The sequence below is a fragment of the Adiantum capillus-veneris genome, chromosome 20 (genome assembly GCF_014529385.1).
Source record: "Adiantum capillus-veneris isolate H3 chromosome 20, ASM1452938v2, whole genome shotgun sequence".
NCBI lineage: Eukaryota > Viridiplantae > Streptophyta > Polypodiopsida > Polypodiales > Pteridaceae > Adiantum > Adiantum capillus-veneris.
This window is the reverse complement of record NC_140950.1, coordinates 84147116-84162856: the sequence shown is the minus strand read 5'-3', so window position 1 is coordinate 84162856 and position 15741 is coordinate 84147116. Positions and strand designations below refer to the sequence as shown.

General features: G+C 43.6%; 2 protein-coding genes across 2 annotated transcripts; both read left to right on the top strand.

Annotated features, from left to right (window-relative positions):
- The first annotated feature begins 11150 nt into the window (after positions 1–11150).
- Positions 11151–12083, top strand: LOC147432844 (uncharacterized). Its single transcript, XM_086491998.1, has one exon. It carries the CDS (start codon positions 11151–11153, stop codon positions 12081–12083), a length of 933 nt encoding a protein of 310 aa, XP_086348124.1.
- A 770-nt stretch (positions 12084–12853) lies between these two features.
- On the top strand, positions 12854–14357 carry LOC147432843 (uncharacterized). Its single transcript, XM_086491997.1, has 3 exons — positions 12854–13381; positions 13499–13579; positions 13716–14357. Exons 1-3 carry the CDS (start codon positions 12854–12856, stop codon positions 14355–14357), a joined length of 1251 nt encoding a protein of 416 aa, XP_086348123.1.
- Positions 14358–15741: the final 1384 nt, after the last annotated feature.

Sequence of the window (15741 nt, the reverse complement as noted above, 5' to 3'; positions counted from 1 at the left end):
CCTCGATCATCAAACACAAAAAATGGCAACAATCGTCAACCAAAAATCTCTCCTTCCGTCGATTCCTTCCTCCCACGACGTTAAACATTTTCTTCTTCTCTCTCCCCCCCCCCCCCCCCCCCCCCCCCCCCCCCCCCCCCCCCCCCCCCCCCCCCCCCGGCTCTCTTTCTCCTCCACGTGTTGCTCCTCCCTTTTTTTCCCCTCAAAGCCTTAGGAGCATCTTGAGATACCCTTTAATACAACCGAAAACGAAAAGTGGGAGGACCTATTAATTCCTCATGCTTTTTGGCTTTCTATAAGAAACCCTTAGTGTTGGGTTGGCTTAGTACACACACATATATGTTTTTTTGGCCTTTGGCCTCTCGAAGACCATAGGGTTCATTGTGCAAGGTTGTTGCAAAACTCAGAACATTGGATTCTTTGGTTGGATGAGCGTCACATGGGAAGGGTCTTTGTAAAATAACTTTTTTGTCCTTTTTGTTTCCTTACATTACCTTCTTTGAGAGACAAGTGTCTCTAAGGGATTCAAGAGTCTTCTGAGTAGGCCGACCAATTTTTGTTTTGGGGTGTTTTAAGGGGTATCTTAAAAGATCCCCTTTTGTCTTCAAGAAAAAGTGGGCAGGCCAAAAGCGCAACCGACGGCACGTGGAGGGGAAAGAGAGAGAATGAAGAAGAAGAAGAAGGAGAGAATTTTAATCGTGGTAAGAAACTATCCCCTCTCTCAATCTCAAGCCCTCTCTCTCTCTCTCTCTCTCTGCGAAATCGGGCCTGGAGCAACAGACGCAAGTGTGAAGGACAAAAGTGTGAGGTATGCGTAAAATTTATCTGTGTGTGTGTGTGTGTATGTGTGCAGTGCAAGATGCCCATTCTCCGACTGTCGACCCTCCTGTGGAGGATGATGAGAAGGGGTTGTTGCACGCGATGGTGGGAAGGGGAGGAGGTGGGGAGGAAGCACCATAGGATGGCGGGAGGAAGCACCATAGGATGGCACATGGAAATCTTTCCAAGCTTCATCACATTACTGCATCGGTCAGGCAAGGGGAATCTATCGTCATCTGGAACTTATGCAACTACTGTGTGCAGCTTCGTTTTTATCTGCCTCTGTTTCCATGGCTTGCTAGAGTTGATGGGACGAAGGCTTACACCACAGCAATGGTAAGCCACATGGGGGAGAGAGAGAGAGAGAGAGAGAGAGAGAGAGAGAGAGAGAGAGAGTGCTGCAATGGCCTCGATGAGAGCAAAACAGACGGGTGCCATGGTGAAGGGGGCAAGCACAACACAGAGATAGCGATGGCAAGGGTGGCTCGTGCAGGGATGTCTTTTCCAAATTTTGGGCGAACCTAGGAATCTAAGGAGTTAACTAATGGGTTTTGTGATTTTGGACCCAGTAGGGAGTTCAAATAGAAAGCTAAAACTTTGAAATAGAAAGCTATTCTCCAAGGCAACATTTACTTAAAACTTTTGAATAAAAAGCTATTCTCCAGGACAACATTTACTTTCTCTGCATGCTTGAAAATGAATTGAAAATGACTTTAGAGATCAAAACATTAAACAAAATATTCATAGGAGTTTGATCTTATAATGCAATCTTTGAAAAAGTCCTTTTTGTCTAAGCGACAAGTTTCCTCCTTATAGAAGTACAAAATGGAAATCTATACTAATAGATAATGGAGGAGGGGATCCCAGTTCCCCCCCGCCACATGTCAATCTGTGAGGGCTTAAGCGGACTTGAGAAGCTTCCAAAAAATCTCAGCCGGAGCTTAGTTCAAAAAAATGTTTTAAAAATAACACTGCCAGTCGCCTCTTGAGTAGGCGCGTTTGGCAAGGAGGTGATCAAAGCGGGGCAAGGGAGGGAGGGGGGGGAGGTCTTGCAGCTCCAAATCACCTGCGTAACACGAGAGAGAGAGAGAGAGAGAGAGAGAGAGAGAGAGAGAGAGAGACCATCCTCATCGCGGAGAGAGACAGAGACTTCCTCATCGCCATCGCGGAAATCCGAGAGAGAGAGAGAGAGAGAGAGAGAGAGAGAGAGAGAGAGAGAGAGAGAGAGAGAGAGAGAGACACGTCATCCTCAAGAGAGAGACCTTAGTGGCTTCTACTACCTCCACACACTGCTCACAACCTGTGGCTACTGCCTGTGCTGGAAGGTCTCAACTGCTTTGTCATCCTCAAGAGAGAGACCTTAGCGGCTTCTGCTGCCTCCGTGCACTGCTCACAACCTGCGGCTACTGCCTGCGCTGGAAGGTCTCAGCGGCTTCTGCCCTCCACACATTCCTCATCACCTGCGGCCATCCTTAGCGGCAAGGGCTCTGTTCTTCAGCTCAGTGGCCATCCTCAACCTGCACGTCGGCTCCAAACCTCACCGGCAAGGGCTCTATTCTTCAGCTCAACGGCTCGGCTTCGTCATCACCTGCGGCTCGGCTTCGTCATCCTCACCTCAACTGCTGCTCCGAACCTGCGCGTCGGCTCCAAACCTCACCGACAAGGGTATTGTGCATCTCTATCTCTCTTTCTCTCTCTCTCTCTCTCTCTGTCTCTCTCTCTAGCTCGCTTTGCTAGAGCCCTCCACTGTCGGCGATAGCCCTGTGGTGAAGGGGAGAGAGAGAGAGAGAGAGAGAGAGAGAGAGAGAGAGAGAGAGAGAGAGAGAGAGAGAGAGAGAAATGAAATGAAATGTTATATCGAACGAATGTTATGCCGTTGACGTCTGTGTGTGTGTGTGTGTGTGTGTGTGTGTGTGTGTGTGTGAGAGAGAGAGAGAGAGAGAGAGAGAGAGAGAGAGAGAGAGAGAGAGAGAGAAATGAAATGAAATGTTTTAGCGTCTGTGTGTGTGTGTGTGTGTGTGTGTGTGTGTGTGAGAGAGAGAGAGAGAGAGAGAGAGAGAGAGAGAGAGAGAGAGAGAAATGAAATGAAATATTTAGCATGTGTGTGTGTGTGTGTGTGTGTGTGTGTGTGTGTGTGAGAGAGAGAGAGAGAGAGAGAGAGAGAGAGAGAGAGAGAGAGAGAGAGAAATGAAATGAAATGCTATATTAAATAAACGTGTGTGTGTGTGTGTGTGTGTGTGTGTGTGTGAGAGAGAGAGAGAGAGAGAGAGAGAGAAGAGAAATGAAATGAAATGCTATATTAAATAAACGTGTGTGTGTGTGTGTGTGTGTGTGTGTGTGTGTGTGTGTGTGTGTGTGTGTGTGTGAGAGAGAGAGAGAGAGAGAGAGAGAGAGAGAGAGAGAGAGAGAAATGAAATGAACAAAATGAAGCTTAAAATAGCCTGTCTGTGTAAAAAAAGAAAAGAAAAGGGGCAGGTTTGCAAAAGTGAAATGAAATGTTATATTAAACGTCTTCGGAAGAAGGCCAAAATTGATACCATCATTGGACGCTGCTCGAGAGAGTATTGTACCGACAAATGTTATATTAAACGTCTTCGGAAGGACAAAATGACCTATGTGACCAGCTTAAGGGTCGCACGGCCGGCACGATATTAAGCTCAATTTCAAAAATGCCGGTTGAAGGCAAGGGAAAAAGGAGAAATTCCGTGCCGAAATATAGAAAAATAGTGTAAAAACTCAAATGATGGAGCTGATGGACAAGAAGCATTAGGTGGGGCAGCTGCTCTCTTGGCCCTAACCGAGTTAGGCATATCCCACAATCAGTGCATTCCAAGAGACCACATCCTACACAGGAAGCTTCTCAAGCACTTTAAAATGCACAACAAAACGGAAAATGTCCTGGACCTTGAGCGCACTCCCCAATGCCCACATGCCTAAAGACTGTCACGCATCCTCGTGCATGCGAATTAGCACCGAAATATGCTTAACCGAGTTAGGCATATCCCACAAGCAATGCATTCCAAGCGACGACATCCTACACAAGAAGCTTCTCAAGCACTTTTTGTGCTTTTCGAAATGCACAACAAAACGGCAAATGTCCTGGCCCTTGAGTGCACTCCCCAGTGCCCACATGCCTAAAGATTGTCACGCATCGCCGCGCATGCGAATTAGCGCCAAAATATAGAAAAATAGTGTAAAAACTCAAATGATGGAGCTGATGGACACCAAGTTAGGCACATATCCCACAATCAGTGCATTCCATGATGGACGCTTCTCGAGAAAGTATTGTGCCGAAAAATGTTATATTAAACGTCTTCGGAAGGACAAAATGACCTATGTGACCAGCTTAAGGGTCGCACGGCCGGCACGATATTAAGCTCAATTTCAAAAATGCCGGTTGAAGGAAAGGGAAAAAGGAGAAATTCCGCCCCAAAAAATAGAAAAATAGTGTAAAAGCTCAAATGATGGAGTTGATGGACAAGAAGCATTATTTGGGGCAGCCGCTCTCTTGGCCCTAACTGAGTTAGGCATATCCCACAATTAGTGCATTCCAAGAGACGATATCCTACATAGGAAGCTTCTCAAGAACTTTTTTGTGCTTTCCGAAATGCACAACAAAACGGCAAATGTCTTGGCCCTTGAGCGCACTCCCCAGTGCCCACATGCCTAAAGACAGTCACGCATCGTCGTGCATGCGAACTAGCGCCGAAATATGCTTAATCGAGTTAGGCATATCCCACAATCAATGCATTCCAAGCGACGACATCCTACACACGAAGCTTCTCAAGCACTTTTTGTGCTTTCCGAAATGCAAAACAAAACGGCAAATGTCCTGGCCCTTGAGCGCACTGCCCACTGCCCACATGCCTAAATATTGTCACGCATCGTCGCGCATGCGAATTAGCGCCGAAATATAGAAAAATAGTGTAAAAACTCAAATAATGGAGTTGATGGACACCAAGTTAGGCACATATCCCACAATCAGTGCATTCCATGATGGACGCTGCTCGAGAAAGTATTGTGCCGACAAATGTTATATTAAACGTCTTCGGAAGGACAAAATGACCTACGTGACCAGCTTAAGGGTCGCATGGCCGGCACGATATGAAGCTCAATTTCAAAAATGCCGGTTGAAGGCAAGGGAAAAAGGAGAAATTCCGCCCCGAAATATAGAAAAATAGTGTAAAAACTTAAATGATGGAGCTGATGGACAAGAAGCATTAGGTGGGGCAGCCGCTCTCTTGGCCCTAACCGAGTCAGGCATATCCCACAATCATTGCATTCCAAGAGACGACATCCTACACAGGAAGCTTCTCAAGCACTTTTTGTGCTTTTTGAAATGCACAACAAAACGGCAAATGTCCTGGCCCTTGAGCGCACTCCCCAGTGCCCACATGCCTAAAGACTGTCACGCATCGTCGCGCATGTGAATTAGCGCCGAAATAGAGAGAGAGTGTGTAAAAACCGGTAGGGGCTCAACAAATTCGCACAATTCAAAGCACCAAAGTTTGAGAAAAATGTGTCTCAGTCGGAGTCAGCTTAATATCGTGCCGTTTTCAATTTCAAAAATGCCGGTTGAAGGCAAGGGAAAAAGGAGAAATTCCGCCCTGAAATATAGAAAAATAGTGTAAAAACTCAAATGATGGAGCTGATGGACAAGAAGCATTAGGTGGGGCAGCCGCTCTCTTGGCCCTAACCAAGTTAGGCACATATCCCACAATCAGTGCATTCCAAGAGAGGAAATCCTACACATGAAGCTTCTCAAGCACTTTTAAATGCACAACAAAACGGCAAATGTCCTGGCCCTTGAGCGCAGTCCCCAGTGCCCACATGCCTAAAGACTGTCACGCATTGTCGCGCATGCGAATTAGCGCCGAAATACAGAGAGAGAGAGAGAGAGAGAGAGAGAGAGAGAGAGAGAGAGAGAGAGAGAGAGAGAGAGAGAGAGAGAGAGAGAGAGAGAGAGTGTAAAAACCCAAATAATAGCCTAATTTTGTAAACATTGCAAAGCACCGTTAGGGGCTCAACAAATTGGCACTATTCAAAGCACCAAAGTTTGGGAAAAATGTGTCTCCGTCGGGGTTAGCTTAAAATCGTGCCATTTTCAATTTCAAAAATGCCGGTTGAAGGCAAGGGTAAAAGGGGAAATTCCACCCCGAAATATAGAAAAATAGTGTAAAAATTCATATGATGGAGCTGATGGACAAGAAGCATTAGGTGGGGTAGCCACTCTTTTGGCCCTAACCCAATTAGGCATATCCCACAATCAGTGCATTCCAAGAGACGACATCCTACACAGGAAGCTTCTCAAGCACTTTTTGTGTTTTCCGAAATGCACAACATTTGGCGAGAGAGAGAGAGAGAGAGAGAGCCTTTTCAATTAGCTTAATCAATGAGCTCCGATAATGGTGGGGCTCGCATAGCTAGAAAAAAACCTAGGTTTGATGTAATCCCACATGACAAAAACAATCTACTGACGGGGAAGAACTAGGCTTGAAGCCAAGAAACACGTGGCAAACTCAGTTTCAAAAGCCAGGAGGAGGAGGAATTGAGGCATTGCTCATTATCGATGGATCAGCAGACAAATAAACAGGGCTGGAGAGGAGCTTATATGCGCTATTTTGCATTGGTACGAAGCTCTGATGATGGTGGGGCTCGCAGAGCTAGAATTTTCCCTGAGCACATTCAAGGAGGAATTTTGTATGTTTTAAAAAATGATTTTTTCTTAATCTTGAACCCTAGCATTTCATAAAGCACTTCATAAAGCACAAAAAGTGCTTTCAATGAGCTTAAGCAATGAGCTCTGATTCCACTTACAATTTTGGTATTTACCTTTAAATTTAAGTTTGAACTTGAGAAAACCTACAACTTGTAGAGAAATTTAGTGTAAAAACCTTGAATTCTAGCATTGCCTTGGTCGACATGTATGCTAAATGCCATGCACTTCATAAATCACAAAAGGTGCTTTTGATGAGCTTATTCTATGGGATGTCGTCTCTTGGAGTGCACTCATTGTGGGATATGCCTACACATGATTAAGAGAGAGAGAGAGAGAGAGAGAGAGAGGGATGGAGCTCATGGACAAGAAGCATTAGGTGGGGCAGCCGCTCTCTTGGCCCTAACCAAGTTAGGCATATCCCACAATCAGTGCATTCCAAGAGACGACATCCTACACAGGAAGCTTCTCAAGCATTTTTTCTTTCTGAAACTTTTGGCATGAGAGAGAGAGAGAGATAGAGAGAGAGAGAGAGCCTTTGTGCGTGTGTGTGTGTGTGTGTGTGTGTCTATGCGGGAGCCCGCTCGATTTCACATTATGCCCATAGGAAAGTCAACAACCTTTTCCTATGGCCATAGGATGCACACAGGCTTTGGCTATTGCTCTCTCTATGTCCACCTTGCGCCATAGAGAGGGAGGTATAGAGAGGTGGATAGGGGAAAAATAGAGAGGGAGAAAAACATGTATAACCCGATGCTAAATATATATCTTATTCTTACAGTAATGGAGCACGTGCTTACCTCTGGAGGAGATTCTTCGGAGGTGATATTTTCTACCCCAAAGAGAGACCCAGGCAACAATTTACGAAATGCCAAGCGCGTTTCCCGAGGTGGGGATGGACCTGCAAAGAAGCAAATTGTAGATGGATTAGGTATCATCCACACAGTATGCTCCAAAATTCAAGCCTCATGTGAGACAGCGGAGGCATCACAGGTTTCCTATAGAGAGAGCATTCACTGGTTGAGCCATTCACAATATGAGCAAGGGGTTTATCTTCATCGTCTAGAGGAGCGGATGCAGCTACAGATCAATGGTATTTTGCAGTAGCAGAGCTCAATGCAAGGACAACTTTCTCGCATAGAAAGCAACCAGGCAAAAATCATGAGTCTCTTGGAGAGGTCCCTTCTTGACAAGGATAGCATGGATTTCAAAAGCATTGTGCCTGAATTATGAAGCACTAGCAACAAATTGACCGCCGTAGCAGTACAACATACTATAGGTGTCTCCGAAGTTAGATCTATCTCAAACAAGCTCCATGCATTGGTAACGACCCATTGGCAGAAGGGGATTAATGTCGTTGGAGATGTTCCATCCAGTTCAAAGCAGGGCAACCCTTGCAAGAAGTGATCATGTAATCGATAGTAATACTCACTTCTTTCTCATTTATAGGCTTAGCGGATCTATATTTTGGTGGCTTTGGGGATATTGACTACATTTTGGGGGAGGCTTATGTATGTAGTGGATACCAATTTGCTCACAACTCTTGGTTGTCTTCTTTGGATACTACATTCTCAAAGGATCTCCAAAAAACATACTCACTTCTTTCCCATTTATAGGCTTAGCAGATCTATATTTTGGTGGATTTGGGGATATTTACTACATTTTGGTGGAGGCTTATGTATGTAGTGGATACCAATTTGCTCACGACTCTTGGTTGTCTTCTTTGGATACTACATTCTCAGAGGATCTCCATAATTGTAGTATTTTTTTTGCCACTATGTCTTTTGAGTCACACCTCCCATTCCTCCCCCCCTCGCCCTCTCTCCCTCTCTCTCAAGTTATGCTACAATGAATCTCTCTCTCTCTCTCTCCCTCTCTCTCTCTCTCTCAAGTTATGTTGCAGTGAATCTCTCTCTCTCTCTCTCTCTCTCTCTCTCACACACACACACACACACACACACACACACACACACACACACACACACATACACATACACACACACACACACACACACAAAGTATTTTAGGTGTGTGCAATGTCTGACTTCTTTCTAGGTATACAAATGTGAAGCACTTCATAAAGCACAAAAAGTGGGAGAGAGCTTCCTATATAGGATGCCGTCTCTTTGAATGCATTGATTGCTACATTCTCAGAGGATCTCCATAATTGTAGTATTTTTGTTGCCACTGTGTCTTTTGAGTCACACCTCCCGTTCCCCGCCCCCCCTTGCCCCCCCCCCCTCTCTCTCTCTCTCTCTCTCTCTCTCTCTTACACACACACACACACACACACACACACACACACAAAGTATTCTAGGTGTGTGCAATGTCTGACTTCTTTCTAGTATGAAAAATGTGAAGCACTTCATAAAGCACAAAAAGTGGGAGAGAGGGTAGGGTCAAGAAGCTCTGGTCAATTTTTGGCAGATGCAAAGTGAGAGTGTCTCTCCCAATGCAATCACAACCACACCATTGGCAATGTGGTATTTGCTTTTGATTGCATAAACGGAATGTACACAACAATTCAAGCCTCAATGCAACTCTACCAACTCAAATGGGGACCTGTGACCATGGTAACTCTTCATAATGAAGCACCTCGGGGCTGATTTGGATGCACCTTTGAATCCGTCTTTATGTGGGTTGCCAATGGCAATAATGGGTTGACCAATAATGGGTTAACTTGGCACATCTGCATCGACTACGAGAATCCGACTGACGTGCAGACTGGCGCGTTGTAACCACACTGGAAAATTGCCGATTGAAACTCGGGCCTTAACCTGTCACCATGGTAACTCTTCATAATGAAGCACCTCGGGGTTGATTTGGATGCACATTTGAATCCGTCTTGATGTGGGTTGCCAAAATGTCCAATAACGGGTCGACCAATAATGGGTTAACTTGGCACATCTGCATCGACTGCGGGATTCCGGTTGACGTGCAGACTGGCACGTTGTAACCGGAATGGAAATTTGTTGGCTGAAATCCAGGCCTTAACCGACAATCGTTAATGGGCTAATCGGATGGACTCGCTCCCCCAATTATATCCTTAGTAGTAGTTAGATGACATATATAGAAGTATATAGATATTTACCATGTGGGTTGGCAAGCCTCCTCTCACTGACTCCTTCAAAGAAAGATAGACATAGTTGGGAAATCCTCTCTTCTCCATACTCTCTTCTTAATTCTCTAGATACTAACCTGTATGTATCTGTGAGGACTTATAAGAGTTGTTTTTTGGACAGATGGCTATTGGTCCAAAGGTGTTGTCTCCTGGACATGCAAGACGTAGTAGGATATGTCAATCCTCTCGAGCTACGCGACGTGCAACAGCGCGAGATAGAGTTCGACGTTCTCTGGGTGAGATTGATGTGCCTCGCTTGGAAGATTGCCACCATTTGATAAACGTGAATCGTGGCAATGCATTTCCTCAGGGAAGGATTACGATGGATGTAGATAACGAGTCAATTCTCTCACAAAGTTATGTAAGGATTGAAGTGGAAGACAATTTGGAAGCCAATAATGGAGATGTTCCTGAGGAGCCTCTAATTGTCTCCAGAGAGGGAGATTACTCCAAAGTTGAGACACTTTGTCTATCTATCACCTACTTAAATTCTGAGACCACTTCCTTGATGCATATCTCTATGTTGTCTCTTTCTCATGAAAAGTGTATTCTTCACAACATAGGCAACTTGGATTTTGCATGTTCCTTTTGTGGTTCTTTAGCTTGGAAAACAGAAGCAAAGACCATTCTCACATTTGTGGGGAAGATTTGGTGCAACTCAGGAAATGTTTCTTTGCCTCCATTAAGTGAACCTCCTTTAGAATTAAGGGAATTGATGCACGGGGGCAATACTAGAAGTAGAAAATTCTTGAAACATATCAGAGCATACAATAGTGTGTTGGCATTTTCTTCTTTGGGAGCTCATATAAATGAATCTCTCTGCCAAAGAAAAGGAATCTATACCTTCAAGGTGCATGGATCTATTTATCATAACATTGGTCCATTGATGCCAGAAGAGCGATCAGGTCAAATCCCTCACTTTGCTCAATTGTATTTTTTTGACACTGAGAATGAGTTGCAAAACAGGATGAGTCATGTTTCAAAACTCAAACTAGATGTTTTGGAAAGCTTGCAATCGATGATGCATCGAGTAAATCCGTATGTTCAAGATTTTAGGGGGTTTGCTACAATGGTCCAAACTTCCAATATTCCGGAGATTAGGATGGTCATTACTGAGAAGCGTACAAATGGATGGCAATATGTTGCTCCAACAAGTGTGGAAGTTGCTGCAATCATGCCTGGTCCGGGTGAAGAGAGCAACATTGGCCATCGTGATATTGTGTTGAATCTTTTGGGTGGTGGTCTATAAAGAATCTCAAATTGCCATAGGTCATACATGCCTCTATTATATGTGTTGCTATTCCCAAATGGTGAAGAAGGTTGGAATCCTTACATACCCCAAGTGAACAGAGCGGAAGTAAAAAGAGAGCGAGTAAATGGAACTACAAAGTATATTTCTACAAGTATAGATTGCAAATTAGAGATGACACAACACAATGTCTTTTACATGGTGGTAGGCTACTGCAACAATATATTGTTGATGCATATAGTTGTATGGAGGAGTTGAGGCTTTTGTGGGTTCGTAATTATCAAAGTGAACTTCGCAGTGAGGTGTATCAAGGCTTGACAGATATGGTTGGAGCAAGAGATGGAGCAAGGGATGATAGAGAACTGTTATTGGGTGCTAATGTTGGAAGAAGGGTTGTATTGCCTTCTTTGTATGTTGGTGGCCCTCACTATATGCACCAGCTGTACCAGGATGCCATGGCAATTGTACGCAAGAGAGAAAAACCTGATCTCTTCATTATATTCACATGCAATCCTGGATGGAAGGAGATACAGGATGCATTACTGCCTGGACAGACATCCAATGACCGTGGTCCTGATCTTACGACCCGTTTTTTCTACCATAAGTTCAAGGATTTGATGGGATTGCTGATTAAGAGAACTATTTTTGGTAAGGTCATTGGACACATTTCTGTGATTGAGTTCCAAAAGAGAGGCCTTCCTCATGCTCACATTCTATTGATATTTTCATATGAGCATAAGCCAACAGAGACATTGCATTATGATAAGATTGTGTGTGCAAAGATTCCTAATAAAGTAATGTTTCCACAGTTGTATGATGTTATCAGTCGGTGTAATGTGCATGGCCCGTGTGGAAACTTGAATAAGAATGCTCCATGTATGAAAGATGGAAAGTGCAGGTTTAAATATCCCCGAAGCTTCAGTGCGTCGACTACTGTGGCTAGGGATGGATACCCAACGTACATGAGGAGGGATGATGGAAATTACATTGTTCGTAATAAAGTGCAAATGAGTAATAAATGGATTGTTCCATACAATCCATTTTTGTCAATAAGGTACAATGCACATATCAATGTGGAGGTTTGCTCCACTATATCTGCTTTGAAATATCTCTACAAGTATGTGTATAAGGGACATGACAGGGCCATTGTTGTTCTACAAGAAGTGAAGGGCTTCTAAATGAAGGTACAAACTATCTTAATGCTCGATATGTATTAGCATATGAGGCTATCTGGCGTATACTTGGGATTCATATTCATCAAGAGAAACCTGACATACAACGGCTCCAAGTTTACTTGCCTCATCAAAATCAAGTCATCTTCAGCGACAGAGCGACTGTATAGAGTGTGGTGGAGGGAGAGGTCAACAAAAAGACAACGCTCACTGAGTGGTTTGTTGCAAATCAACAATATCCAGAGGCCAACAATTTGTTGTACATAGACTTCCCAACAAAGTGGGTTTGGAAGCCAACAAGTAGAACATGGATTCAAAGACAAATTGGTGACATGATTGGAAGAATGTACCACATTGTTCCCAATGCTGGAGATTTGTACTATTTGCGTATGTTACTCAACATGTGCAAAGGATGTAAGTCTTTTGAGGACATTAGAACCTTCAATGGACAAGTATATGACACATTTAAATAAACATGTAATGCACGAGGATTACTGCAAGTTGATGATGAATGGTTTCTTTGTTTGGAAGAAGCTTCTTTTCAACAAACAGGGCAACAATTGCACCTACTGTTTGTAGTCATTTTGGTTTTTTGTGATCCAATACATCCTGGTGCATTGTTCTTCTGTAAGAAGCTTTCTAGGGACCATGTATATCATATGAGGGTTCCCACAAATGATGCGAATATCTGTGAACACATGGCTCAAAACCAAGCTTTATCAAACTTAGAGACAATGCTTCAACACTAGGGAAAGAGGCTCTCGGATTATTCTGGAATGCCCCAGGTGGATCACACACTGCAAACTATGAGTGAGCATGGAGTGCTTGCTGAAGAGTTCATGTATAACAGAGAGGAACAAAGAGTATTGTCTGCTCGAATGGAATCATCTTTCAATGTTGGGCAAAGGGAAGCTTACAATCAGGTTTTACAAGCCGCTAGCATGAGCAGAGGGACTGCTTTTTTCTTGGATGGTCCAGGTGGAACAGGAAAGACTTATCTCTACAATGCATTTCTCTCTCGGATACGTGGAGAGTCCAAATTTTCTTTGGCATGTGCATCGTCTGGGATTGCAGCACAACTTCTCGACAACGGAAGGACTGCACACTCTAGATTCAAGATCCCTATTGATATAACTTCTGAGTCCACATGTAACATTAAAGTAAACAGCCAGCTTGCTGAGCTGTTGCGAATGAGTTCACTGATCATATGGGATGAAGCCCCCATGGCTCATAGACACGCTTTTGAGGCTCTTGATAAGACACTAAGAGATGTCATGAAAAATGACATGTTGTTTGGTGGAAAGGTTCTCCTGATCACAGATATTACCTGTTGTGCGTAAAGGGGAAGAGAAGACATTGTCAATGCATCTTTGTGCCACTCATACATTTGGCAACGTACAAAAATCATGTATCTAACACAGAATATGCGAGTGGTCAATTGTTTTAGTAATGTTATTGAAAGAGACTTTGTGCAGTGGACACTTGATATTGGTAATGGCCATGTTTGTGATGGGGGCATACTTGATAATGCGGCTTTGCCAGCCTGCATGATGCTACCACAAAACTAATTTGCAAGCATTGGTTGCTTGCATATATAGAGACCTTGAAACACAGACTTGCCATGCAACCTTTTTCCAGGATAGAGCAATTTTGGCTCCACCGAACAAGGAGGTGGATGCTATAAACAATTTGGGCTTGCAGCAATTTCCTGGTACTTATAAGGAATATGTCAGTGCAGACTTAGTGTGTGAATCAAATTGTGATAGCATTTTATTCACAAGTGAGTTTGTAAATGGTTTAGATCTTGGGGGAGGTTTTCCACCGCATATTTTACAATTGAAACAGAATGCTCCAGTTATGTTGCTTCACAATTTGGATCCAAGAAGTGGTCTTTGTAATGGGACACACTTGATTTGTAAGCAATTCAACAACAAAGTGATTGAAGCAGAAATCATTACAAGGTCACATGCAGGAAATGCAGTGTTCATTCCAAGGATTGATTTTCTCATGGGATCTAGAGAAGGTCTCCCTTTTGATTTGAGACATCGCCAATTTCCCCTACGTTGTGCTTTTGGGATGACAATCAACAAGGCGCAAGACCAAACATTGGGAGTTCTTGGATTGTATCTCCCAACACCTGTTTTCACCCATGGTCAACTATATGTGGCAATGTCTCGCGTGAGATCCTCTTCTTCCATCAAGGTTGTGGTTGGTGATAGTCACTTAACAAGCATTAGTAGACATGGAGATCAAAGAACATACACTTCTAACATTGTCTAGAAAGAGGTGTTGCAATTGACCTGCCCCCTGCCACCCCCTTGCCATGGGGTTTAACATGGTTGGATATGTTTCATTGAATAAAAAATCACGGTGACTCTCGCAACTATTTCTTTGTCATTTATAAGCTTAGTATATCTTCTTATGAAACATGGTGTATTCGTTGAAACAATTGACTAAGATTTAGGGGTGCTGAGAGATTTATGATTCATGTGCTTTTTGATGAATTTCTAATCCTTTATGTATATGTATATATATTAATGAAGATGGATCCTAACGCCTCTGTGACTTATACACTAGGGAGACGACCTCGACACGTCCGAGGTAAAATATTATATGTGTGTGTTTGTGACATTTCGATAATCTAAAGAATTTAAATCTCACAGTCAACGATTATGTATTAGATCCACCATTATGGAGGGGTCCAATCACAACCATGCAGGTGATTCATCTACTCGAGGACTTGGATGTAGCAAGGTAACAATGTTGATGTTTGTTAGCAGTATGCCGTGATGGATGATGGAGCACAACGAGAACACAGACCAACAAACTGTCAATCCGAGGACGTAGCTGACCCAACTAGGGCATGGAGGCAATCTCTGGGTTGTCAACCCTGAGCTAGACACGAACAAGACTCTACAGTCACTAATCCTACCACAACACTACCATAAAGCAAAGAAACAGACAACGCATCCTACGAAACACTACAAGCTCGAAACAGTTTCAAATCATATCAGAATGACTTGAAATCGGAGGGCAAGACTCACAAGGACATATCCTATATGGCCAAACACCTAAACCCTGTAAACCATAACTGTAAGATCTCTAATCGCTGTCACGATATACTCAAAACAACAATTTCCAAAGTGTCCGAAACTGATCTACAAAGACATCAACACGAAGAACTTATCGTCCTGATTCTAACGACTACTCGATCATTCAGAACGGATGTCGTTTGAGGTACTTACGACCAAATATAGCTCATAACAGGCGGACAGTGCGATGTGGTCCTCGACTTGCATTGCTTGTGTCGACGCGGAGAGCTCCTCTATGCTAACACGCTCCTACTCTCATATCTGCAATGTGATTAGTGTGTGCGACGGTGTGTGTGCGTGAAGCTCACTACTCTGTGCTGTAGAACCCACGACTGTATATTATTTGAGATAACGTAATGTGTCCTTTACAAAGCCTTAGGTTTCAGCTTATATACCAAGCCTTCAAATCTAATGTCCGGCATAATGACCTGAATTGTCCCTAGGCTTCTACAGAGCTTAATTACAAGAAACTGAGTTGGCTTTACTCATTATACAAGCATCTGCGGCCAAAATACAAGTGCCGATTTAAAATATGAGGCTCCCGTAAACATTGCAAAAGTGGCCGTAATGGC